A 27,860-nucleotide genomic window follows, 5' to 3' on the forward strand; every position below is an offset into this window, starting at 1 on the left:
GTGGTTGGTTTGCCACACGGGTTTCAGCAAGATGGCTGCAGTTCTTCGAGCAAATCAGGAGTGCGGGCAGTGAGCCAGCGGTCCACATCACTCCAGCAGCAGCAGAAGCAGCAGCAGCAGCAGCAGCAGCGCTTCTCGCCGTCAGTCAGTGTGTATGTGAGCCGCCCCGCCGCCAGTGGACCGAGCGGGTCACTTCTGACAAGTGAGTGTTACCCTGTCGTATTTATGGATTTTTGTACTAACTCAGGGAGTGCTTGTGTTAATTATTAAGACATAAACCGATTGCTTTTCTTTGTTGCTGGTCTTTTGTGAGACGACTCCTGTTTAGGTTCCTGACTGTTTCTTCTTTTTTGCTTGATATGTTTGATCTAATCTGTGAACAGTGATTCTGGGCTGCATGGTGGTTTGCTGTGTCTCTAAATCTAGTCTGCTGCCAGTCTATACAGCATTTTTGGGCATCCTAAGCGTCCAAAACGAATGCTAAATTTTGAGCGCCTATAATGCACAAAATGCTGTCTATGTAGACAGTTTACTAGGTTTTGAGAGACAGCCATGGTACAGAAATAGGTGAGATCAATGGTTGGTTGATATGAGGTTTCTGTCGCATTTCAAGGACATTTATTGATTTATCCCCGTGTTTTTACGTAGCACTACCGGACTGGAAGTAATGACAACAAAAGACACCTGGGTTGGCATGCATGCACACGTGTGTGTGTGTGTGTGTGTGTCCAGTGTCCTGCGGACAGACAATGCGCCCTCTGTCTCAGCCGTGGCGCAGCTGTATGTGTTCTTCTGTCACTGTGCTTTCATATGCAGTATTTTCATTAGCGCGCATTCATTGTATGGCGGTGTGTTTGAATGGCAGACATGTTTACGTCTGGAAGGAGCTGTGCGTGATTTAGCGATGTATGATTCGTAAATGAACCGGTCGTTTGAGTCGGATCTTTTTAGTGAATTGTTTAAACTGGATCACAGAACTAACGTTACTGGGGTGCGTTTTCTAAAGCAATGGTGTCAAGGTCCGTTTTTCCCAAAGAGTTAAACGATCTTAGTTGGGTGACGATTCGTCGATGCTTTTGGGAAACACTTCCCCGATCGTTTCGTTCAAGAATCGGAGTGAATCGGTCAGAGCGGCTTCTCGACTCAAATCTCTTTTTCAATGAAATGACAATGGCTGCGTTAGAAATTGCACTTCTCTATTATATAGGATATGAGAAGAGTAGTCCGTATTCACAGCATTCCGCATCCACTGAGACTATTTACTGGTCTGGTGTGACAGCATTGTCGATGTAAGCCATAACAGAATCCCGTTGGACCCAAGAGCGATTCTGTTGACTGAAAGAACTTGTGCAACAGTCGGGTTACAAAAGTATATATCCCATTCATTTTCAACATAAACAAATAGATTTTTTATCAACTATAAACCTTTGAAAGCAGACCTGTTGTGAGTTAAGAGCTACCTCTCAGGGTCATATGGGGAATCTCGCATGATACATGGTTCTGTACCCCTCTCTCTCAATCTCTCATCAGTCGGATGCCTCCATCTGGCTCTCTCATCCATAAGCTGTGTGTGTGTGTGTGTGTGTGTGTGTGTGTGTGTCTGTGTGTGTGTGTCTGTGTTGCTTTGCGCACATATGGCTTTTTTTCTGGTGACTGAAGAGGCTGAATGGCTATTAATAGAATCTATGGATTCTCTTCTTGGTCAGTCAGTATCAATCTTCTCCACTATCATAGCTCCCGTCTCCCACTCTGTCTGTTTTATTCAGTGTGCTTCATGGGTCTTGAGAAAAGCAACCCAGTTAGCTCATGGGGTTATGATGCAATGTCAGGGTGACATCACTCAGAGAGGAGGTTACCATAGTTACCGGAGGTCTATGTGGGAGGTTCCTGAGTTCCGTGTATGATGTGGTTCTGATGACCGAGGGAGCTGCATGTGTGTATTCTAAATTGCAACTCTTGATTTAAGTATACTGACAGCACCTTATCTGAGTGATTCTTGTAATATGTGGGGAATTTCGGTCTAGTGGTTAAAGGAAAATTGTCATAATTTACTCACCCTTGACTTTATTTCTTCCGTGGAACACAAATGGAGATATTTAGCGAAATGTTTTTGTTGCTTTTTTCCACACAGTGAACGTGAAATGATATAAATGGTCCATATGACTCATGCTGCATGTTCTTTGTTTTTTAAAGCTACAGTTTTGTTTGAGTAATGGACTGAAATGAATTCAAAGTTCCCCTATTCCACAGCTCTCAAGAATCTTTTTCATTTGCATTTACTTTGTTTGCATTTAAAGTAAACCAATACAAAAAGGAAACCTGTCTTCTGACTGGCCTGTGCTGGTAACCAAAGGATGTAATTTTGAACACGACAAAAAGGAATCTGTATGTCATTGTTCTGGGGTTTATTCCAGTTATAAATCCTCCAGATGCTGTCATGTAAGTTAATCATTAGAGCTAGTGATAAATAAAACCGTAATAGGCATTAAATGTGATTTTGTAAACAATTTTTCTTACCGTACATTTTATACTCCACATTTATATGGTTTGTCAATCAAATTGTTCTCTGTTTTAGTGTGTTTTTATTTTTTTTATTTAAGACAAAATAAGATTTTTAATCTTTGGTAATTAACTGGGTTTTGTCCATAACATTAACTATACCATTCTGATGAATAATTATCAATACACCCTTTTTAATGTCACAATGAAATCTTTTTTTTTTTTTAATGGAATATTGCAGTGTACTTTTTCTTCTCATAATAAATGATTTATCAGTGCAGGTTACACATGACAATGATCCAAATTAAATACTTCCATACATTTAAAAAAAAAATTCACTTGGATATGTCATAATAGGAAGAAAAGGTGAACGCAACTTATAATTCATGTTGACTTAAAAAAAAAAAAATGAAGGGGAAAAAAATGTATTTGCAGTAGTAGGTAGCTTTGCATGGTGGCATTTCAGGGCTAAGCTTCTTCATACAGTATGTCATAGCGAGTTGAAGCGACCATCCTATACTGTTACTGAAGTACACCAACTGTTGATGGGGTCAATTACAAATCCAATCATCCAGAGAGAGCACCGCGTGGTTCAGAGGTGGCTTTTGAGGTTTAGCTTTGTGTCATGCTTTTGTTTGACTGAGGTCTGGCTGATGGCTGCATGTGAATAACTGTTCTGATATGACATCCTCCTCTACTATTGTCAAACATGGACTTCCCTCGCTGTCCCACATGTACGTGCTGAGATGGATAAATGTGCTCATTTGAATTAGGGCTGGACGATTATGGCCTAAAATCAAAACCTTGATTAATTGAACATTTTGCCTCGATTACGATTATTGAACGATTATTTTGGTTTCGTTTTTTTTTTTTTTTGCCCTCTTAGTTCACTGACAAGGTTTGTACTGTAAATATGATTGACTATCAGCAGTTATTTTATCTATGTTCTTAACATTTTCTTACTAGGGTTGGGTATCGTTTGAATTTTATCGATACCGATTCTTATCGATTCCTAGTTTCGATTCCAATAAGATAAATCCAATATAAAAAAATTAAGTCAAACATTTAGATGTCAAACATTTTTACAAAGCATTCTGTTGCAGCTGAATAACATGAGCAAAAATCAGCAGCCTAAAAAACTCTGCAAGAGGAATTTTGCCTGCGATTAAAAAAAAAAATACCATAGCAAAAACAACTAGATTTATATAAATTTCAAATATTAAAGTGTTAAAGACAAGTAATATGATATTTCAGTAATAAGAAAGAAACAAACAAATCAATTAGCAATATCATAAATAAATACAACTAAACTAAATTTCAGGTACAGAAACTGTAATTAAAACTTTAAAAACACTGCATAGTTTTCTTTTTATAAATAAAATAAAGATTAAGTTATTAATCTTTAAGTTATTAAATATATTCAGTCAAGATCAATGAATGATTTTCTTTTGTTCTTTGATTAACATTAATGAGAGGCAGCGCGTTTATTAGGCTGTTGTCTCAAGCAAAAATACTGCACATTTGTGTTTTCTTTCTCCTCTGTTTATGTTCACGTAAGACAAAAACGGCTGTGTTTATGATGATATACTGATGTAACGTTAGTTTTCTGTATCGTAGTTTCGACTCGGAACAACCTTTTCTACAGTTAAAATACATAGAACAGTCCGAAATACTGCACATTTGTGTTTTCTTTCTCCTCTGTTTATGTTCACGTAAGACAAAAACGGCTGTGTTTATGATGATATACTGATGTAACGTTAGTTTTCTGTATCGTAGTTTCGACTCGGAACAACCTTTTCTACAGTTAAAATACATAGAACAGTCCGAGAACGGACACAAACCCGGCGACCGCTGCTCTCTGTGCACGCGCTTGTGCTTCATGTGCGCTGCACACAAACATGCTATAATAAGTTTTGAGATTCTAAGCTACTTTAGTGATAAATCACAGGACAGCACTGACAACTACTTTCTGTGTTCCTCTGTGCGCGCGATCTTCATAGCTACTGTTTATATGAGTGTTCGTGCCACAATGCAGCTGCGCGAAATGGTAGTAGTGATGTGTCGTTCTTGAACGATTCGTTCATTTTGAACGAATCTTTAATGTGACTCGGGAAGAACGAGTCGTCTCGGGGAGTGATTCGTTCAGTCGCGCATGCGCATTATTCTATAGGTTCTGTTCTAGTAGTAGTGATTCACCATACATGTCTATGGATTCACCTGTCAGTCAATGGAGTCTTGAGCCGGAAAGAGAATTGATTAGTTCATAGTTCGGGTCTATCGGGTTTTTGACTCGTTCCTTAATCACGTGACAGCCCCATACGCTAACCCAATGCAGTCTGAGCCGGAAAGAGAAGTGATTAGTTCATAGTTCGGGTCTTTCGGGTTTTTGACTCGTTCCTTAATCACGTGACAGCCACATACGCTAAAACCAATGCAATATGAGCCGGAAAGAGAATTGATTAGTTCATCTCATGAGTCTTCGGGTCGGGTCGAGTCATTCCTTAATCACGTGACAGCCCCGTACGCTAAAACCATAGACAGTAAAAGGATGCAGTATTGAGTCGGAGAGAGAATTGATTAGTTAATCTTTCGGTTCTTCGGGTTGTTCGTTCTTTTGTCCCGTGATGTGACAACATTGGCTAGAGTAATTATTAAATCAGATTGTCTGTATAAACCATACTTTTGTAACATATGACACTTTATAAACATTAAAAAACACTGTGTACATACTTTTGAATTGTTGTTTATTGTTTATTTTTGTGCCATTAAAGCTTTGTAACAAAGAGGACAACTATTCCAAAATAAATCAAAATAATAAAAAAGTATAATAAAGATAAAACTAAAAGATAATAAAGCCACAGGGTCTAATAACCTTAACAAATGAACTTTAAAAGTACAATATAAAAAAAGAAAAAAAAGAAAAACTAAATATTGCACAACAAACTTTGCTTTTTTATATATAATAATTTAAAATGAATACATTTTAAAATAAATAACACTTTTGTGCCAAAATAAAAACTTTATATCAAAGAGTATAACTATTCCCCAAATAATTTTAAACCATTTAAATAAAAATAAATGAAAATGAAGAGATACTAAAGCTACGGAGCCTTATAACAATAACAAATTACCTTTAAAATCACAACAACAACAAAAATATTGCACAACAAGCTAGTCTTTTTCTAAATAAATAAAAATAAATAAGCTTTAAAATAAATAACACACTGTGGCTATATTTTTAGGACTTGCTTTAAGGCATGTTTGCATTAAAAAAAAAACAAGCTCCCTGACCTTGGATGGGCTGAGTCTGTTTCTTCTATCTGAGATAATCTGCCCAGTTTTAGAAAAAATTCTTTCAGATGGCACAGATGTGGCCACAATGCAAAGTCTTGTCTTTGTGACTTCAGAAAGGCTTTTGTATACTGGTGAACATCTCCTCCACCAGGCCAGAGGGTCTGATGTGCGGGGTAATAGTGGCTCTGCAAGGTAGGCCTGCACCTTTATAGCATCTGAGGTCTTAGAAGAGGTAGCAGAAGGCCTCAAGCTTGCTACCCTCTCGTCAAAGTCTTCCCAAAACATGGCCCCTGCACTGGCAGTAGCACCAGGATCTGAAGTATCCTCCTCACTCTGAGCTGGGTTAAAACTGTTAAAGCTGAAGTTATCATAACCTTAATGTTTTAAACTAACATTAATAATTCAAATTCAAAATCTTATTTGCTTTTAATGTATATGTCATTATGTCCTTTTTTGAGCAATCTTCTTATACATATATTACACCAATATGTCAAGTCTGCCTAGGAAAAGCAATTATTATACTAGCAAACTCAAAATTGGAGTAAAAATGAACAAACTAGTCTATAAATACTTTTTATTGTAAGCTTGGATTATTATATTATTATATAGCCTAGTGTTTATTTACCGATAGACAGTCAAAAAGACAAATTAATCAATATTTTAATTATAACAGGGTTTTATTTATTTATAAAATAATAACAAAACACAGATCCTCAACAAACAGTAACAAAAAAAAACACAGTGACAGAAATAGCGTATGGGTCTGTCACGTGATTAAGGAACGAGTCAAACTCGACCCGAGACCCGAAAGACTCATGAGATGAACTAATCAATTCTCTTTCCGACTCAAGACTGCGTTAGTTTTGCGTATGTGGCTGTCACGTGATTAAGGAATGACTTAAACCCGAGGACTCTTGTCAGATAAGAGGTGAAGTGAGCTAATCACAGACTGAAGACCCAGGTAAAGAAGGATTTTTTTTTTCTGTATCTTATAGCATTTTAGTTTTGTATTGTTTTTAGTGGGATCAACGTTTGCGTAAGTACTAGATGTGTTGGGGAAGTAACGCATAACATTTTCATTACATTTTGCTGAAATGAACGAAATGACTCGAAAAAAGATTCGTTCATTTTGCTGAACGAGACTCAAAAGTCCGAGTCGGTAAAATGATCCGAACTTCCCATCACTAAATGGTAGCTCGATATAAGAATACACATCCGTTCATCTAATCGCTTAAATGTCCAAACCATAAAACAAATACAATTGACAAAGTTTAGTGAAGACGCCAGGCTCACCGCTCACGCCGCTTTGCTTTTATGCCACTGACTGGAGAGCAGAGTCATGTGGCTACAAACTCGCTAGTATTCTTTTAAGGGGGAAGTGTTAACAGGATAAAAAAAAACGAAATAACCGACATGGGAAAATTACGTCGGTTAGAGGTTATGAATTTCGGTTTTGATTATTTTTCGATTAATCGTCCAGCCCTAATTTGAATGTTTAAATAACAGTGCCATACTACCGGTGCCATTTAGATGGAAGCAAGGCATTTTTAAACCTCATTCAAATTTGCTGAATTAGTAAACATTTTGTAAAGGGATGTAAATGAGTTTTGCACAGTGGGAGGGATATTTCATTTAGAGACTTTCAAGAGCTCATTAGAGAGCTGTGTGTATACTTACAGGAAATGGGCAGACCAATTATGCGGCAGCAGGCAACAGAATTGGTATAATAGATGGTTTTCTAATTTCAAATGAATATTTATAGGCAAAATTAGGAGGCGCTTGTCAACATTATAGAGATGGATATGGAAAAATTACAGACCTGACCCCAGAGTAAATTTCCTGTAGCCTTGTGCGTGCATTGACAGGAAGAGAGATGGGACTTCTTAGTAATTGCAGAAAGGAAAGATAGAAAGTGTGATGTTCTGAAGATGCTGATTAGAAGACAATGAGGTACTCAAGGTTTCGTTTGACTACTAGTCATATGAGAAGTGTGTGTTTATGAATCATTAGGTTCTTTTCACAGTAGTGGCACCAAGCTTCAGTGTTCAGACCCACGCGCAGTAAAGAGGTGACAGGCACTGATCAGTTGTTGAGGGGTGAAGTCAATGAGTCAGACAGACGTAGGCGCTGTTGGGACAGCCCTGAGTGGTACGATGTGGCTATGGGTGGAGGGAGTGATTTCCACACCATCTTGACAGCATACACTGGCCCAATCATGAAATACTAGTAGAATGAGTAGAATGTAACTGAAATCCAAAACAAATTTAGTTTAAATAGTAATATTTGAAATAAGAACAAAAACGTATAACTGACGAAACAACGATTACAAATTAAACTAATTGAAAACTGAAAATATTAAATAAAAATCTTTTTCAAAATAGTTTGAATATTTCATACAAAATCTATGACATTTTTACAGTAAAAATGTTTAGAATGTTAAAAAGACTGTTTTAAATGTTTCTTGAGCAGCCAATCGGGATACTAGAATGATTTCTGAAGGATTATGTGACTCTCAAGAAATATATATTATATATATATCTAAAATATATTGAAATATATAATGAAATACATTTTAAATTACAATATTTCTGTTTTTGCTGTATTGATGAACTAAATGCAGCCTTGGTTAGCAAAAAGACACTTCAAAAAAGACACACACACACAAAAAAAAAAAAAAAAAAAAAATAATATATATATATATATATATATATATAAACCTTACCTACTTGAAATTTGATCAACCAGTTAAATGAACTCACAATAATGTTTATTGCGAGTTATTTATAATCGCGGTTTCCCCCAGTTTTTGGAAGTTAGGTGGTCCGCAGTTGTTTTTTGAGAACCGCTGCTTTTAGCTGGAGTTCTGTGGTTCCAAAATTAACCTTGACCATGATGCCTTTATCTTCCCAACTGTTTCTCAGTCTCACTGCTTCCTCTGACTTGAACTCTCTGTCTCTCCCTCAACCTTCTCTTCTCGTGGTTAGAGAGTTCCCTTCTTAAACACTAGCGCTATTATTTTAACATCTCTCCACCCCCAAACCACCTCTCACACTGCTTAAGACCTAAAGAAGGAATGAAAGGGAAAGAGAAAGAGGCTTTAGTCTTAAGATAATCATGACAGCATTGAGATGTTTTCACTGTGTGTCTCAGCAGGCTTAATGATCTGTTTAAACTGGGATTGGGGAGTTGATGCTACAACCGTTGCGGGTGAGTAAATATTATGGTGGAGGGCTGTTGTCCTGCTCACAGGTGGAGATGAGTGAATAGGGTCTCCTCTGGTTCTTCAGAGCAGGGGTTTGGTGTTTGTGTTGTCCCGTCTCAGCTGAGATTCAAAGGACTTGTGTTTTTCTTCCGATGATTCTTGTTCTCTCCTGATCAGCCTGTTTTTCAGGGTGAGTGGTGGCTCAGACATCTCTCAGCCCAGCGGCCTGTTTGAGGGTGTGTACTTGCGAATTGTGTGTCTGTGTGTGTTTTACTAGAGGTGTGATGCTATTTTGCTTGACTTCATCTTCAAGGCTGTTGCTTCGAAAGTAGGTTATTCATTTGTCCTCGTCGCACAATTATTTCTATTGTCAGAACTGATTGCGTGTTTGTCTGAATGCCTTGAGACATGATAAGGATTGATGGGTATGTTTGTTGGTTGAGTAGGTGTTATGTGTGAAAATTATGAAAATGTGTCTGTAAACCATTTCAGCCACATTTTCATTCAAATTTTGAGATTTTTGTGCAAGATGCAAATAGATTTTTCTAAAATATGAACGAATTACAATCAAAACACATTTACCATAAACCAGAGGGATACACAGAAATGTTTTTTTTTTTTTTTGTAACAAAGTCAATGTTTGTGTTTTGAATTTAATCGCACTGTTAACTGTAATCTTTAATACATCTATATATGTCCATTTTTAAAATATGGTTATCTATTAGTTTTTAGTTTTTATTTATTTATTTATTTTATTTCGATTTTTTTTTTTATATTATTTTATATTTTAGACCATTTTTTTTTAAATCAGCCATTTATCATTTATTAGCCATTATTGGATTTTATTTATTGGTATGATTTTTGTATCAGTTTATCCTTAATAAATTCCTGGATGTGCATCAGAAACGTGACTTGATAATTATCCCTTATTCTCTTGAACAAATGGGATAGAAATCCTGCTTTATTCACATTTTCCCCCTTATTTATTTATTTTTTTATTTTATTTTTACTTTCCATAAAATCTTTTTTTTTTTTTTCATCTGTTTAGTCAAAGTGTGTTTTAGTCATTAGACAAGTTCAAGCGGGGTCCTGGGATGGTCTATTTGACCGTCCCATTACACACACACATGAGCTGTATAGAAACGCACAGCCAGGCCCTGATCTTGGTTCATGTATACACACCGCTTTTACAGAACACAGACTTCAGTGTTCTGTCCGTGTAAGAGAAAGTGAACCTGACACAAGTGCCCAGATGCTTCTTGTTTATGCCTCCGTAACAAGAAGCATTATATTAAAATAATATAATCACTGCACCACTAGTGTCGCCAAAAGCAACAGCAAAAATGAGAGAGCATCGTCAAATTAGCATGTGTAGAAGTTCACAAATGAAGGCCATTCCAATTCTGAGCAACTTGAATGGATAACACCCTTTTCAGACTTCAGATGGTGTAAATCTAAACACTTCCTCATTGAAAACCCCTACTGTGGGTGATTTAGACTTTCACAGGCTTTTATGGAATGGTGCACCAAACCTCCGCAGTCTTCAGAGGTAGATCTTGTTTACTCTAGATTTGCTACAGAGAGCGGTCTGGCTCGTGTGTGCGCACATACAATTGCTCGTTTGTATGCTTTTCTCTCGCCTGTACACCTGTTACTTTGTCCTGGGCCTTGTGCTGCTGAAGGCAGAGCTAAACACTGCCCCTCCTGACAACTTCAAACGAGGAGAGAGCAGGGAGGAGGAGTAGCCGGCTCTTTAGATCTTTCTCTCCTCTGTTTTTTTTTCCTCTCTGAATTTGTCCCCCTCATTTCCAAGTCCATTCCTGGGTGAGGGTCTGTGGTCCCTGCTGGATGAGATGTTATCATTTCTATGCCACAGGTTCTGAAGGTGTTTTTATATGTAATGTCTGCAGAACACACAGAGTGCTTCAGTGATTTACTGTTTTTGTTAGCCAATCTGTAAGTCACTCTGATTCCCTTGACAAAAATAAATATTGTTCCATATTTGATTATTGCAGAAGTAAGCTCAGTGACTGACAAAAGTTTATGGTTCTTACACATTTGGTTCATCATTACAATCTTCACAAATTAACACAACTGGGTTTATTTCAGCCATTTAACCCATTCAACCAACAATCCTTTAAATGCAGGATGATTTAACCAGAAATAATAACATTTAACTCATTTCCAGGTTTTGGTCTGCAAAAATGCATCATCCCTGAAGCACACTGTTTGGATATGAAAGTCATGCCACAAATGTACATTATGTTGTACTGCTTGCTTATAATAAGATAAGCAATCTATTTTTTAAGAATCAAGAAAGTTAGTGTGGAATCGACTCCCTAATTAACATTTTCAATTGACATTTGACAACCAGAAACAGTTGAAATACTTTGTCTCCATTTTGGACAACGTATATGTTGTTTTATCCTTAAAAGTCGAACAGACTTCCCTACATGATTTGTTGAAAAGTGTGTTTAGCCTATATTTCTTTGTGTAAATGCCATTGGTTTGTTATTTAGTTTTATAATGCAGTGACATTCATACTTTAAGTGTGTCCAAAAACTTTTTGGAGCTGTTATGTGTGTCTTGTGTTCGTCTTGGCCTGGGTTCAATTTTAAGATACACACGTTTGTAAGTCTGTAACCCTGGCTTCGGGCTGTGATAGAAAGCATGTCTGGATCTGTTCAGGCTCAACTCAGATGTGTTTTCTTTTCCTGATGATCTGTAGTACATAACCCAGCGGAGCCTCTAATGGAGCGAATCGTCTGTTCTGACTTTAAACATGTGCTGTCAGCCTCTTTGCTGAATATGTTCTCTGTCTCTCTCAGGTGAGATGGTGAGAGGGGGGAGGGAATGAGGCCATGGGCTGCACCTCGGCTAAGCAGGTGTCGGCTGTGCCCAATGACGAAGAGGGCCGGGGCAAAGCCTACAGCAACGGAGACCTCTTCACTGGTCAGTTCCAAACACACACCACATAACCTCATAAGAAAAGTGCATATAACCATTCAGCAGCAGCTGATGACTTGTCAGAATGATCAAACCCACATTTCTCACTAGGGATTGTGTATCTAATATTTAAAAATCCAGACTGGTAATCAAACTGTTGTAGGTTTAAATCCAACAGTAGGTGAGGCATGAACAATGACCATTGTGGCCTAAAACGAGGCACTTAATAGAATAGTTCACCCAAAAACGAAAATTCTGTTATTCACTTGCCTTCATGTCATTCCAAACCTGTATGAATTGCTTTCTTTTTTTGGAACACAATAGAGGGCATTTAAAAAATGTTTTGTCCACAGTGACTCAGTGGAGTCCAGTGTCATTTGGAATCCAATGGACATTTGAAACAATGTAGAGAGTGTGTAAATAATGACAGAATTATTTCTGGGGGGGGGGGGGGGGGGGTGTAGTCTAACTGCAGTTCATTGTAAGTTAAAAAACAGTCACTTTGGATAAGAGAGTCCTCTTAATGACTAATTGGTAATTTTCCACGCACATTGGCTTTTTAGGTGTCCAAAACAAGGTTTTCTGAACGGTCACCATCCACAGTCTGTGAAGCTTATGCTATTAGAGATTTTATTGATTTCCATGCGAGGCTGTCACATTTTGAGAATGTGATTTCTCCATTGGACTTCTGTTGATAACAGAACCTGTTATAAGAGATATAAGAGCCTGATTTTCAGTTCAGTTTTTTTTGGCTTTGTTTTGATTTGTCCCAGACTATGCCTTAAATTTTATACCTTGCTAATAAGGGGAAAGTCCACACTTTGGCATGCAGTATTGGTGCCCCATATCATAAAAATGTCTTGATTACCACAGACCAACCTGTGTTGCATACTGTTTGCATGTAAACATTAGCTGAATTTATGTTAAAACTGTTTTCAGGTTCATACACAGTTTAGACATGACTCTTCTCTTTCATAGGAAGATTGTGTGTAATATTAGCTCAAAAAAAGAGCACAAAACTGTGATTTTTTTTTAATGTACTGTGAATTGTATTATGTGTATTATGGATGTGTATTTGTGTAATTGGTATGCAGCGATCTGATGTTTTCTTCCCTACTATCCAGATTGCTTATTGTTTGTCACAATTTAAATGTAAGTCTGTGTCAGATATTTATATATGCTTAATTTTGAGATGGACATAACAGAATGTCATTTGCATTTCAGTAAGTAAGATGTTAGTTCAGTAACTGATCTGAAAGCATCAAGCATTCGTCAAGCTGATTCAAACTGGTAACGTATTAGTTGAGTTTTTGAATGATTCATCAAACAAATTAGCTCACAAGAGTCATTTGCTAGTGAATTGGACTACACTCCTCTGTGTATGTTTTTGATTCAGTATAAAGAACTCTCAAGAGTCATTTGGCAATAGTTGTTTTTATTGCGGACATTCCTCTGCTTGAAGCTAAAAGCAAAATGTAATGCTTAGAATCGTCAGTTGGAACCGGCTCCAGCAGTGATGGCTCCATCCATGTTATTCAAGCAGAGATGACTTGTGGGAAGTAATGCAAACGTAAGGGACCGAAAGACATCTTTAAACATCAGTGGCATTGACATACTGTAGGCTGATTTTACCAGTCGTTCAAGATAAACATTAAGCAGAATGAACAGCCAGTTAAGTATTTTATGTCCAAGCAGGGAATAATGTTTAACAATGTTTTGGGAAGTTGATTACATTCTGGGAATTCTTGGATGCATCTTTCTATGCAGTCAAACTGATTTGTTTGTCTATGTAGAGACTGTCAGCTACATCTGTGCCAACAGGTGTGTGTTTGAGGATAACGTTATCAGCTGGAGTGAGTAACCCATTCTTGTGAGAGGGTGTAAATATGTTTTAAAGGGTTTAGATAACATCAGCACTTAGTGTGCGACCTGTGAGTGAGTGACAGAGATTATAGGAGATTAAGAAAATCCACACAGGAAACACTCGATGACCAGCCACAGGAGGCTGCCGCCCACCCTCTTTCTCCCTCTTCCTGCCATGTTCTTTTCTCTGTCTCCAAGGATTCAGAGTGTGTGAGATGGTGGGGAACGGTCTGAGAACGAAGGAGAGAGTGAGTGAAGTGGAATCGCAAACTCCCATTTTTCCTCCCCTGACATTTGTCCCTCCCTCTGCATATCTGGCATTCTTCTCAAGGCCACACTTTCCTTGTTTCCTTCCTTTCTTTGCAGTGGGCTGTCTCATTTTCATTAATCTGCCTACTTTTCCTCCCACCTTCCCATTACCTAACCTATTTAACTTTTTTCTCTTTTTGTTCCCCCTCGGCGTGCCTTCCTCTTTTTTCAATCAATGTTCTCTTTAGCAATGTTGGTTCGAGAGAGAGAGAGTACTTCCAGACTGCTCTTAATATTGTTGTGTGTATATGAAGTATATAAACTAGTGTTCAAAAGTTTGGAGTCAGTAAAAGGTTTTTTTTTCAGCAAGAATGCATTAATTTGATTTGAGTGTGGCAGCAAAAATATTTATGATGTTACAGTAGATTTTATTTCAGATAAATGTCTTTTTATCAAAGAATCCTGAAAAACGTGCATCGTGGTTTCTACAAAAATATTAATCAGAACAACAATGTTTTCAACATTGATGATAATAAGTAATGTTTCTTGAGCACCAAACCAGCGTATTAGAATGATTTCTGAAGGATCATGTGACACTGAAGACTGAATGTTTGCTGAAAATTCAGCATTGCCATCGCAAGAATAGATTACATTTCAAGATGTATTAAAATACTAAACGGTCATTTTAAATTGTAATACAATTTCTCAATATTACTGTTTTTATTTTTTTCATATATAATATAATATAATTTTTTTTTTGTAGCAAATAAATGTAACCTGTTGTGGTCATTTAAAACAACATTTATAATTTTGGTGTGGTTTTCCATCTTTTTTTTTTATCTATTTGCATACTAGCCATCCTCCTTTTCATTGTTTCAAAAAGCAAAAATTTATATCTATTTTGAGTCCTAATTAGGAGCTTTGTGCAATAATGCTTTTATTAATCAAGCAGTAAAATAATCCATTCCTGTTCTCAAAACAAGGCATTTGCAGATGAAGCAACCACTTATGGAACAACGTTGTCCATCACCACTTCACAATTTTAGAATGAAACGGCAGTCGTTTCTTATCTTCATATACATCATCAGCTCGTACATTAGGGGTGTAACTGTACGTGTATTCGTACCGGACCATTTCGGTACAGGGCTTTCGGTACGGTGCACGTGTGTACCGAATGACGGAATGCAATATTTTGTGTGCGGAACATAAGTAAATTTTCGTGTTTCCAAACGAACATATTAAGTGGTTGAAGTCTCCGCGTTCAGCGCAAATCCCGCCGTGCAGCTGATTCTAAAGGCCTGCGACACACCGGATGCGTGGCGCAAGCTGTGTGGCGTGTTCGTTTTTAATTCGGCTCCCATGTTAACAGGTTAGAGCTTGCAGACTGCCTGCGTGAGACATGTATCGAGCCGCGCGGAAAACATTTATTCTTTTAGCTGACGCTTTTATCCAAAGCGACTTACAATTGCTATATATGTCAGAGGTCGCACGCCTCAGGAGCAACTAGGGGTTAAGTGTCTTGCTCAGGGACACACTGGCGTTTCACAGTGGATTCGAACCCGGGTCTTTCACACCACAGGCATGCGTCTTATCCACTGCGCTAACACCACCCCCAAAACGCGTGCATGCTAGAAATAGAACCGAATTCATGCGAAACGCAAGCGTGTTGGAAGCGTTTCCAGGCAAAATAGAATAGGAAAATATGTTTATATGTCATTTTGTACACAAATACATATTAATTCATGACACTTTGATGTTTGAAAGTCTATAGTTTGACATAAATTCAGATATAAATGTAATTAAAAAATAAATTAATAATTATCGATTTTCAAATATTGCACCTGTCAAACATAGTCTATTTTGCCGTCAATACTGTTGACGGTGTCCTTTATCAGTAGGCTTTATATTTATGCTCAACATGAAGTATAGATATTGTTGTCATGAAGACAAGAGCCTGGTCTGTCGGCGGTCTCCCTGTCACCTACAGCAGCAGGCACGGTTCTGGTGAAGCAGGCCTACAAGCTAGGATTGGTAATGCTGCACTGTAATCATAGTTATTTATTTATATTTTTCATTATATTTTATTATATGATATTGGTTTGAGACTGAGAGTATTTTATTTAGTGGAGAACTTTGCAGCAGTATTTTATTTCTTATTCTTTTTTTATTTTATATATATTTTATTAAAAAGTATTTAAAAAAAAAAAGTGTATAGTAATAAACAACCTGCAGTTTAATGTTTGCATTTCTTTCCCTTACTGTACCGAAAATCAACCGAACCGTGACTTTAAAACTGAGGTACGTACCGAACCGTAATTTTTGTGTACCGTTACACCCCTATCGTACATACATCTTTACGCCATTTTTACTTCATTGCACATTGTAACAAATTAAAAACTCCATATCATCGGGAAGAAGGAGGCGGGAACCGGCGGACAATCAAACGGAAACTTTAATATTCAAAATAAACACAAAACAGAGCGCCAGCCCCTCACGGACGACTGACGCGCACAAATAAAAAGCAAACACAACTAAAACCCAGGCCTGGTCCTCTCTCATCCTTCACTGTCGTCACTCCTGTTTTATATCCTTCCATCTCCTCCGTGGGACTCGAGACCGGTGGGTCGAGCAGGTGTCGCTCATCTCCAATCACTCCACCGGCCTCGCTCTGTTCCCACGGCTCTCGGCCCTGCCCCACTCGTGTCACACATGTTGTCGGTTTCAGTCTGATCAAGTGTTACAGGTCCTATCGAAGAGGTCAGAGAAGGTTTATCTTATCCTTTATACTTGGCTGTATGTCACGTCACTTTTTTTTTTTTTTTACTCCCATCCCATGGCCTTATGGGATAGTGTCGTCATTCAGCTAATCTTATGACAATGTTTTGACGTACTCTATCATTGGGGAAGTACCGGTAGTCATATTCAGATGTGGGGGCTTCTTCTCTTAGTTCTGCATTTCCGTTCCGTTCTGTTATATTTTGAGGATATGAGAGTTTATTCTGGATCTTCTGGTCCTCGTCTCTTTCATTCTGTGCGTGTGATCTGTAGGCTCATGTGGCATACTGATAATCTGAGTGAACTGTAAGGCAAAACAACAGATTGATGAGTATTATTCACCAGCGCGAACAGAGCAGTGACCTGGTTACTGTGGATTATTGCTAACTCCCCCCTTCTTCTCACTCTGTCTCTCTTTATGTCTCTCTTTTTCTCTCTTTCTGCTGCCAACCCGATGTCCTTCTTTCCACTGCCCTTCCCGGCTGTCAGTCAAACAGCACTATCAATAGAACAGAGGGAGACCGTTTTCGCCCCTCTCGCTCTCTCAACTCTCAGCTTTCGCTCTGACTTGATTAGTGCCAACAGACTGTTTACTAGTCAAACTGTGTCAGTGTCCAGGCAGCGAGAGTGTGTGTGTGCGTGTGTCCTCATCTGTGATTCAGTGCTTAGTCGATCCCAGCAACACACAATATCTCCAGCATGCACAATGACAGGAAAGGCCGAGCTGCCCTAATACAAACAAGAGGGGCAGCAGGCGCAGAATATGCTGTCTGGTTACGTGTGATCTGCGCTGAGCTGTTGAGATGGGTGTGTGTGTGTGTGTGTGTGTGTGTGTGTGTGTGTGTGTGTGTGTGTGTGTGTGTTTGTTGTAACTAATCTGTAACTGGGTGTTCACTCTGATCCTGATTTGCTCTGGCAAAGTGACCAGAAGACATTTGATTTTCAACAAGAGCTGGCCATATCTGACACTGTTCGCAACACTATGTAGGCATGAGAAAAGTTTGACTGTTAGAACTGGGTATTGATTCATCTTGCTACTTGGTACTGTATATTTCTGTTTATCATTTCCATTTTACTTCCATATCAAATCAGTTCTCTTTGAATAATGCTGTAAATTATAGAGGGTTTCAGGCATAGATCTGGTAACTTGTCTTTTGAACTATTTATTAAAAGCCAGCTTGTAAGATTAATTTCTTGAATCTGGCTATGCTGAGTGCATTTTACGTAGTTTAGTTTTTTTGTGTATATATATATATTTTAAATACTTTTTATAAATTTTATATGCTTTTGTAACTTTCTATTTAGCTATAATGTAGATTTTATTTCTGTTTTAGCAATTTTAGTTCTTTAACTTAAAATAAAAAATGTTGTCTTGACAACTAATTGACTTAAAATAAGTTTTTGATCTAATACTTATATTTTAATTAAAATTATTTGTATTAGTAAACAATAGCAATACTCAATACTCACACTGTATGTTTGTTTTTTTTGAGTTTTTCTTGCCATTTCTTCATAGTACAGTCTTTTTATTGCACAATCAATACATTCTGCAAACTCATTAACAACTCAAGTAGAGTAAAAGATCGATCTTGGGATTTTAGGAAAAGATATCAGGAGTCATGTTAACATTTATTGTAAGCAATTTCATTGTTTTATAGGATTTAATCTGTATGATTCCATGCTTTCCGGTCATTACATATTCATTCGGAGAATGCTTTTATCCAATGCAACTTGCAGTGTATTCCAGATTTACATTTAATATGTTTGTTTTTCCTAGAAATCAAACCCATTACTTTGGGGCTGCTTGTGCCTTGTATTACCAACTAAGCTTTAAGAAGTTTGCAAAGTGATTTGTTTCTGCCCACATGCAGTAATATGACAAAAAAAAATGATGCATGGAAAACTGTGGTTAATGCAGTTCATACAGCCATTTTTCAAAGACACCAAGTGACTGCGTTCACAAAGCCACTGTTTAGCTAATGTTTTTAATAGCAACGGTGAACAGTAGCGCAACAGATCATCTCCATGACACACTGTCTTCTGAGGTTTAGACACATGACTTCAGATGTTTAACGGCTGATCTTTAACCAGAGGCGTGGTATCGGTCATATGTCTAAAGGTAGCAAAAAACGTGTCTCTAGTTTTTACGATTTCATAAGTCTTCTTTGTTCTGCCATAATGTTAACGAGTGACCTTCCACTTAATATCAAAGAGAGTGCGAGACTGACTAACTCTCCTCCTTTGCAGTGAACTCACTGTGCTAGCAGACACCCTCTTCTAGAATAGCTCCAGGGCAAAGCTTCTCCACAATAATTCTAAAAGTAAAGCAGCCCACTCATGTTCCTCAGACACGCCACTCACAGCACTGAACACATCTGAAATCAGGCCAGAAGGTAAAAGGGAGAGGAAGACGGTTGTGGAGCTGTCGTGTCGTCCGATTTGTTTCGATTTAGCAGAACGAGCAGCCAGACACCTAGATTACCTGCTCGTCAGAAGCCATCTGGTCACGAACATAGAAAAAGATAAGAATAAATATTGGAGCCCTAGTGATTAACACATGAGGTACGATGTTGGTCTGAAAATGTTAAATTTAAATTTTATAATGTTATTTATTGGCAACGATGAATTTTCAGCAGTCATTTCTCCAGTATTCAGTGTCAGAAATTATATAATATGTAATAATAATCTTATTTTCATGTGAAAATATTTTTTCTTTTCTATTGAAAGTATTTTCTCTAAAATTGGAAAACATCATATTGACCATATTTGCGAAGTAGATTTATTTTTATCTAAGTACATTTTCCAGGATTATGTTCATTGAAATCATTATTCATTCATTTATTCATCCTAATAGTCCTAAAAAGAAGCGTAAAATGTAGAAAATGTGCCAAACCTTGAGCTGTGTGTAGCACCTGTCGCTCTAAATATCCTTTTGAAGGATCCCAACAATAAAAGAAAGTGATTGAAGTTTAGTTTTTACAACATGCTTGATCACATCTGACCTTAAGCATATTGTTGTTGTCTTTTTATGTTATTTTATTTATTTAGTTTTATTTTTTGCTAAGAGGTTGTTCTCTCACTGATCATGTCTGAACATAATTATTCATAATTTATCATGTGCTCATTTAATTAATAAATGACACTGGGATCTAACTGAAAATTTTTGGTAATGCCACAAATGAATAACTGAATTATTATAATTTTTTAATTAAATGGAATTTAAATCATTTAAACAAACAGTTAATTTGTATAGTTAGAAGTGCTAAGCTATAAAAATATCTTTGCGTTGGTACTGTCATGCTCATGAGTCATGACACAAGACGCAGGCACAAAACTGCCTACCATAATGGCCTTTAGGAAATTGAATGGCCTAATAAAAATCAACACAGTATTCAGAGTTGTTTAAAATGATGAATAAAATATTTATATATAAATACTCACACAGCCGTTCTTTAAGACATCCCATGGTGCTCATGAATTAAGTTTGCAACATTTCTCATTCTCCTTATTTGCCATCCTCGCTCTACTATAACATTATACTCCAATATAATAGTATCAAATAAAAGTCGCACAGAGGCCAAACTTACTGCATTTCTATCTATTGAGAAATAGATATCATCATGCTCTCCATCAGATCCTAAAGGTCAGCATCATTAATTAATTAGCCAATCAAAATATCCCTTCATAAGAGGACCTCTCATCTTATCACCAAAATAGCCCGTCTGGAACCTGTTAAACTGACAAAATGTCACTCTCTCTCATGGTGAGCATCTCCAAAGTCCTTCGTTTTTGTGAGATGCTGCTTCACGTCTGATTCTCTTCCTGTAAAGATGGATTAGGAATGATGGGGAAGTTGTGGCCTAGTGGTTAGAGAGTCCTAACCCTAAGGTTGTGGGTTCAAGTCTCGGGCCAGCAATACCACGACTGAGGTGCCCCTGAGCAAGGCATCGAACCTTCAACTGCTCCACGGGCGCCGCGGCATAAATGGCTGCCCACTGCTCCAGGTGTGTGTTCACTGTGTGTGTGTGTGTTCACTGCTGTGTGTGTGCACTTTGGATGGGTTAAATGCGGAGCACAAATTCTGAGTATGTGTCACCATACTTGGCTGTATGTCACGTCACTTTCACTTTATTTGTTCCTCAGATCTCCTTTTTTAGTAATGCTATCACCCTACTTGTGTACAAGCGCGCATGTGTGTTTGTGAGAGAGAGAAGAGAGATGTATTCATATGTATGCATGTATATGCATTTTATGCGTCTGGCTCTTTGGGATCCATGAGGCTTGTTTTTTGTAACCCAGCACAGCCAAATCAATTAAAGTTTGATTTTAATTTGAGTGTGTTTCTCTTTGGTTTAGCTGAGTTCGTGAGCATGTTGAAGCGTGGTCTTTTGTGCAGAGACGTGTTTACATTCCTCAAGCTGTGAAAGACTGGTGGCGTTGCTCTCTCACTTTTTCCCTCTCCTTTTCTATTTCTCTCTCATTTTATTCCCTTTTCTCGTTTGTTGTGCTGATGGGCCACACTGAGTCACATTCACAGGCTGCCCACTCCAGCTGTCATGATGGTCACTGACAGGGAGTTCACAGCAAGAAAAGGAGAGGAAGACGGATAGAGGCGAAGATAAACAGAGATTGAGTGGGCTGTGATTGCCTCATGCTGATTTGTAGACGGAGTAAAAGACGGATTTGTGTATACGTGTGGGTGTGTGGATGTGTTATGAGGAAGTGAATGCATGAACATGCAAACATGCACATGGCCGCTGGTAATTACTGATGGCTGTTAAAGGGCAAAATCCAAAACGCTCATCTATTAGTGCAAGGCAGAAGGTGTTTGAAATGTGAATTCTCATGGTTTACTCACTCACTTTTATCCAAACCCATATGACTTGCTTTTTGCTTGTGAAACAAAATAAGGCTTTGAATATGACCACTTTTTTCAGTGTAATGAAAGCGAATGAGGAATAAGGCTGTCAAGCTCCAAAATGACAAAAAGCACTGTGAATGTATCATATAATTTGTCCCTATGAATCATACGCTAACTTTTTCTGAAGCCATATAATAGATTTGTGTGAGGAACAACCTTAAATTTAAATAATTCAATGAAAATTGAATATAACTCTAACTTATGTTTTCCTCTATCATTGTATTGTAGATGAATATAAGATGAAGGGAGTGGAGGAGGTGAAATACATGCGTGGAGAAGAAGACCGAGTAAATGCACGCAACCAGGAGAACCTGGTGAGAAACAAAACACGTGCGCGCACATACCTCTGGGAAATTGTTCCTGTGCGGTAGTGTCCATCATATTTTTCTTTGTATTCACACACACACACGCATCGCTGGAGGCTCATATGCCTGTTGTTGTCTTATATGTTGATAGGTAAAACTAAGTGTATGCAGTGCACTCAAGTGCTGACATGTTTGGAATGTTGGAGAGGGAAATTCTGACAAATTTTCCCTTTTTGTCAGAGACTCTCATACTTAGACTCTCACATTACCAGACAAAATCTAAGATGTTTTTACATGCATTTTTTCATATGCACACTCATTAAAAAATTCTCAGACATCTGAGGAAGCTTCATCAGCTAATGATAATAAAGTAGTCATGCATATTCTTATTGTTGCTGTAGTAAGAATATAAAACGTTTTTTTTTTCCTATACACACCTAGACATACGTATTGTTTTTTCCTACTTAACTAATAATTTAATGATTTCTTGTATAATGACCTTTAGAACTAAACTGGTTGTTTAGCTACTTTACTTTTAAGACTTTATGTAAATTACTCTGTTATGATTGGCTAACCTTTTCACCTGTTAAAAGAGTAATAATGTCACTGTCAAGTTGTTAAATACTGTCATTACTTTCAAATATGGGTCGTCATATGTAAATGTTATATGTTAATGTGCTCAGTGGGGGTGTAAAATGCATTATTATTTTTTCTTATCCAAAATAAATAGTTACATATTTCAAATGCAAAAATGCACTATTTTAGGTTCCCTGTGTATTTCTTGCACATACAGCACAGCCTTGATTATCGTATCTGTATTATTATTTTTAATCATTGTATTATATACTTATATATTATACATCAAAACAATTAAATAAAACTTGACCAAATTTCAGATACATATCATTTAGTCATCATAAATTATTGTCCTGTTTTTACCTCTAATGATCATGATTTCAACTTTTATCATTAAAATGTGTAAAGAATTCAGTTTTTGCATCATAGCTTCCATAAATTGTTTAGTATGTCTATGTAGTACATTTCAAATAGAGCAAGTAAAGTTCTTTTTCCATGATAGGTCCCCTTGAAGCTGCCCGGCTTAATGAAGTTGTACGGGCAGAGCAGGTGCTCGGGTGCCCATCAGGGGGGTTAGAGGAGAATAGAGACACAGTGAAAGCGAGGGCAGTCCTCTCTCTTGCTGTCTCTCAGCAGGGCAGCATTCTCATTAGCAGTGGCCGAAGTAAGGTCACTCACAGGGCCTCTGTATCATACTGTGTTTTAGACAGAGGAGCTAGTTCTGGCCCAAGTCCAGTAGCCAACAGGGCCTCTGCACCGGAGGGCCACCAGGGACAGTCGGCGGAGGCTGAATTTGGTTTGTTTTGAACAGTAGTAAGTGATAACGTGTTCTTTCTGTGTGTGTCTGCAGGAGAAGAACTCAATGCAGCACAGGACCAAACAGCACAAAGAGGTGCCTGGGCCCAGCGCCAATAAGATGAAGTGAGGGGGTTTATACATGTGACTTTCTGTTTATGTTGTGCGTGTGTTTCTATTTGTTTTGTGTGTGTGTCGGTATAGTTTTTTGCTCTGTTGAAAATGTGCCAGAAGTCTGTAAATTGCATGTGGTTTGTTTTGCTTTGTGGTCTGTCTTATCCCCTCTGGATCTCATTTGCATGTTCTATTTGAACGCAAATTTTCACAACTCATTGTACGTAAACATGATGTGTTTATTGCCTTCGGATGTAACTGTAAATTCCAAGTGTTTTAATGGTATAATTATTTATGGTGAAAATGCATTTCTAAAGCATCAGTAACTCAATTGTGATTGCAAATAAAAAAATAAATAAAAGGCTAACACTTTCTAATTATTTTCTTTGTTAAAAGTCAATTAAAGGGGTAGGTCAACCATATATTAAAATATTTTCATTTATTTACCCTCATGCAATATACCTTTATTGATGATATTAGACATATTTCAATATATAACTATATATTTAACTTTGCTTAGAGGCTTTTGCATCTGAACTCATCATATATAGTCCCAAAAATTCCTTTGTCAAAATTCCGAGTGAAAGTCTTGACAAAATGCATGCAACAAAATAATGCAAAAACTGCCTCAGTTCCCAATCTCATTTTTGTTTATATGGAAAAGAGCAGCATAAACTTTCTGCAAAATATATTTGTGTTCAATGGAAGAAAGAAAATTGATACAGGCCTTATCAGGCAAAATCAAAGCAAATGAAGTAAGGAGTAAATAATGTAAATAATGTTTGGGTGATATATTTAGCTATTTGTTAATCATTTAGCGCTTAACTGGGCAGTAGATGAAAATGTTTCAAAACATCTATAAGTATTTAAGAGTAAACTAATCTATGATCTTAATATTTTATTTGTTTATGACTTAATGGACTTTAATTTTCACTTGGCTTTGAACATTGAGCACATTACACAGAAAGCTAATACATATGGTGTTCAAAACGCCTAGAGGTAAAGAAATTGTGTTTGAGAGCATGTTTAGTATTGTTATTTATTGTTTTATGTGTGTGTGGATTTGAGTAATGCTCAGTTAATGTGCTGTGTGTGTGTGTGTGTGTGGAGGCAAGGGTTTATGGTCCCTGCTGTAATGTGTCTATAAAAATGATTCCTGCCCAGCCACTCTGGATCCTACAAGAGCTGGTAGCTTTGTGTGTGTGTGTGTTCTTTATGCTTGTTGTAATGGAAAATTCTAGTGTATTTGTTGCTTCCCTTCTCCTACCCCCACTAAGTTTCTCTCTTTCTCTCTCTCCATCTCTCAGCATACATACGTCAGAGAGTCAGCAGGAGTTCTTCAGAATGCTGGATGAGAAGATTGAGAAGGTGAGGGAGGGAGGAAAAGAACGAGGCACAGAAGTAAAGCAGGCAGCAGATGGGTTAGAGATTTTAAAGGGCCAGTGTACATGAAACCACCCTTCAGAAAACTTTTTTTTTTCAGGATTGTGACATTTTAAAGATTGTCTTGTCCTTCCGTCATGTGCACCGCTTGTTTGGTACTTCCTGTAGAACTCTGGAGATAATAAATGCTATATTTATTGCTCCGGTTTTTTCCCAGCACTCACTTCCTTCTTTCTCTCTCCCTCTCTTATCTATCTGTGTGTCTCTCTTGAGGTCTGAGATCAATCGGTTTAAAATTGATTGAATCTAAACATTTTAGATTTAGTTTTAAATAAGTTGAAACCGGGTTAGTGTGGGTATAAAAAGAATCACACCCCTTTTAAAAAAATCTTATTTTCATGCTTTGCAGCCTGAAATGAAAACGGACACAGGTTCTGTTTTATCCAGCTGTTTACTCAGTGCAACTTATAACATCCAAGTGAAAAAGATATAACACCAACATGTCAGGAAAAAAGACAAAACAAAAAACATAATCCGTGAAATGGAAAAAGGATCACCACCTTTGTGTCAGTATTTTGTTGAACCACCTTTTGCTTTAATTACAGCCTTTAGTCTGTTCTGATATGTCTCTGTCTCTACTAACTTTGCACATCTAGCCTTTGCAATATTTGCCCAGTCTTCTTTGCATTTAAAGTTCAGTTAAATTTGATGGTGACTGTTTGTGGACTGCAGTCTTCAAGTCATTCCACAGATTTTCAGTGGGGTTTAAGTTCGATTCTTTTTATATCCACTGCATGTAAGGGTTGTAGGGCTTTTACACTGCAAAAAAAAGTTTCTTCAGGAGTAACTATACTCATTATCATTTAATAAATGAGGAAATGGATCTGTTTGTTCAGACGGTGTCGTCAATTGGTTGCCATATAATTTACTTTAAACAAGGTTTGTAAAAATCTGATTGTCAGTGTTATTTTTTTTTATAAATTTCTCATAATTGCAAGAAAAAGTTGTGAGAGAAAATCGCAATTGCCTTTTTATTCTGTGGAGAAAACAAAACTTAACTAAATTGGGAGATGTAAACAGAATTATGAAAAAAAAGAGTCAGAACTGTGAGATTTAAACTATTCTTCTCACAATTCTGAAAAAAACGGGTTTTATTTAGTGCCAAAAACTAGCTTTCATAAGCAATCTTTTCTTATCCTTTGCTGATGTTTAATATTTATGAGGAATGGGATTTTTTTTTATTTGTGGTTGGAGTAACCAACAAAATGTAGTGCTACCCATCACTCTTGCTGCTAGTTAGAACCGAAACTCAAATTAACTTATTTTAGCAGCTTTATTTAATCTTTCTCTCTCTCCATATTCTTTAGGGGCGGGACTACTGCTCAGAGGAGGAGGATGATGTGACATAGCAGAGAGGTCCCAGATCTTGCCAGAGATGGAAATAGAGAGCGAGTGTGAACTCAAAAATCAGTGTTTCCTATGTCTGTAACACTCTGTCAGTCTGCGAGCGAGTGTGCGTGCGAGTGCGTGAGAGTGTGTGCTTGTGAGAGCGAGAGAATACAGGACTTTTCCTCATAGGCTGTTGCACCCTTGACCCCTTTTCCTCTCTTGGGGTTGCCTTGTTTGGAGATCTAGATGGTTTGGGGTGAAGAACGAACAGCTTGATTGATGTAATATCATCACAGACTCACTCTAACGTGAAATGAGGACCCCCGTCCCCCTCTTCTCCTGTCCTCCTACGGCCAGCATTGAAACGGCCCCCTTCCTCCTCCTGGCTTTGACAGAGCCACCTGAGAGAGAGAAAAAGAGATTATTTTGAGGAAGGCAAGTTGAAAGGATATGGAGAGAAGAAAGACGACATGCCCCTCCCAGTCCTCATTTTAAGTGGCAAGCCAGAGGAAAAGAACTGACATATGGAAGAACCAGAATAGAGCTTCCGAACATCTTCTGGAGATAACTGGGAGTGAATGTAAAGATGGAGTGTTGTGAGTTTTTTCGGGTGGGAATAATTATTAAACAAGAGATATTTTATTAAGAACGACTATATGAACGAACTGGCAGATTATTTGATATTTTGATAACAGCGCTGTGGCAAGTCTGGACTCCTGCATTTTTGAAGGACCTTTTTTAATTTGTTGAGACTGATTTGTTTGTTCCATAATTGTTTTTTCCTATTTTTATTTTATTTTTTTTATTGCATAGATCAGACCTCTTCAAGCTTGTGCTGTAAAGGACAGGTCTGTACAGTGACCCCGTTACGCATTCGGTCACACGCGCACACATACATAAATAAATGATCACCACACCCTCTTTCCACACACAAGTCCTCACTTTCATTTTGTATATCCTGCTATTATTTGTAAAGTTCTCAGAAAATAGACGGAACTACAGTCAAACTAGTTACTCACACACATCCAAATATATCCCTAACAGCCACCTGCACATTGGCAGAGTTTAACTTAAAGATCCGTATTGACCGTTTGTGCTGTCCTTTAATAAAGGTAATGGACTGTGATGAGACTAGGGCAGAGGAATTGGGTTGTCTTTTGTGTGTTTTTCGAGGGCTGTACTTGTGTTCATCTGTGTTAGAGAACCGGGTCTGATTGTGTTAATTGTTGTCAAAGGGATGAGGTGTTTGTTGTAGGCCTATATGCGTTTAGCTAGTGTTTACCTCTGTTTCTCACCCTGCCTTTCTCACTCAATAGTATTCAGTATTGTTGACTAAAATTCATCTGGTTCTCACCCTGTACTCTTACAGTTCATAGAGACCATTAAACAGTATGAGGTGGGGTCACTTTGGGGGACACGGCGCTAGCCAACCATCTGTCATGATTACTGGATTGATTCCTTTTAATTTTTTTTTTCAATGTTTTCTTTTTCTATTAAAATATAAGACACTGGAGCTATGGTTTCTGTTTGTGTGTTGTTTCACCGATTA

At 37.6% G+C, this 27,860-nt stretch overlaps 1 protein-coding gene and 1 long non-coding RNA gene across 2 annotated transcripts; one reads left to right on the plus strand and one right to left on the minus strand.

The window, feature by feature from the left end:
- Positions 1-27,824, plus strand: LOC132114701 (uncharacterized protein C1orf21 homolog). The gene is made up of 6 exons (XM_059522974.1): positions 1-202; positions 11,824-11,947; positions 21,978-22,063; positions 23,481-23,551; positions 24,847-24,907; positions 26,290-27,824. Exons 2-6 carry the CDS (start codon positions 11,857-11,859, stop codon positions 26,329-26,331), a joined length of 351 nt encoding a protein of 116 aa, XP_059378957.1. The 5' UTR covers positions 1-202; positions 11,824-11,856; the 3' UTR covers positions 26,332-27,824.
- Positions 1,180-1,578, minus strand: LOC132115216 (uncharacterized). The gene is made up of 2 exons (XR_009425441.1): positions 1,461-1,578; positions 1,180-1,335 (listed from the first exon to the last, which is right to left on the minus strand). It is a non-coding gene; the product is annotated as an uncharacterized LOC132115216 (long non-coding RNA).
- Positions 27,825-27,860: the final 36 nt, after the last annotated feature.

The sequence above is a fragment of the Carassius carassius genome, chromosome 34 (genome assembly GCF_963082965.1).
Source record: "Carassius carassius chromosome 34, fCarCar2.1, whole genome shotgun sequence".
NCBI lineage: Eukaryota > Metazoa > Chordata > Actinopteri > Cypriniformes > Cyprinidae > Carassius > Carassius carassius.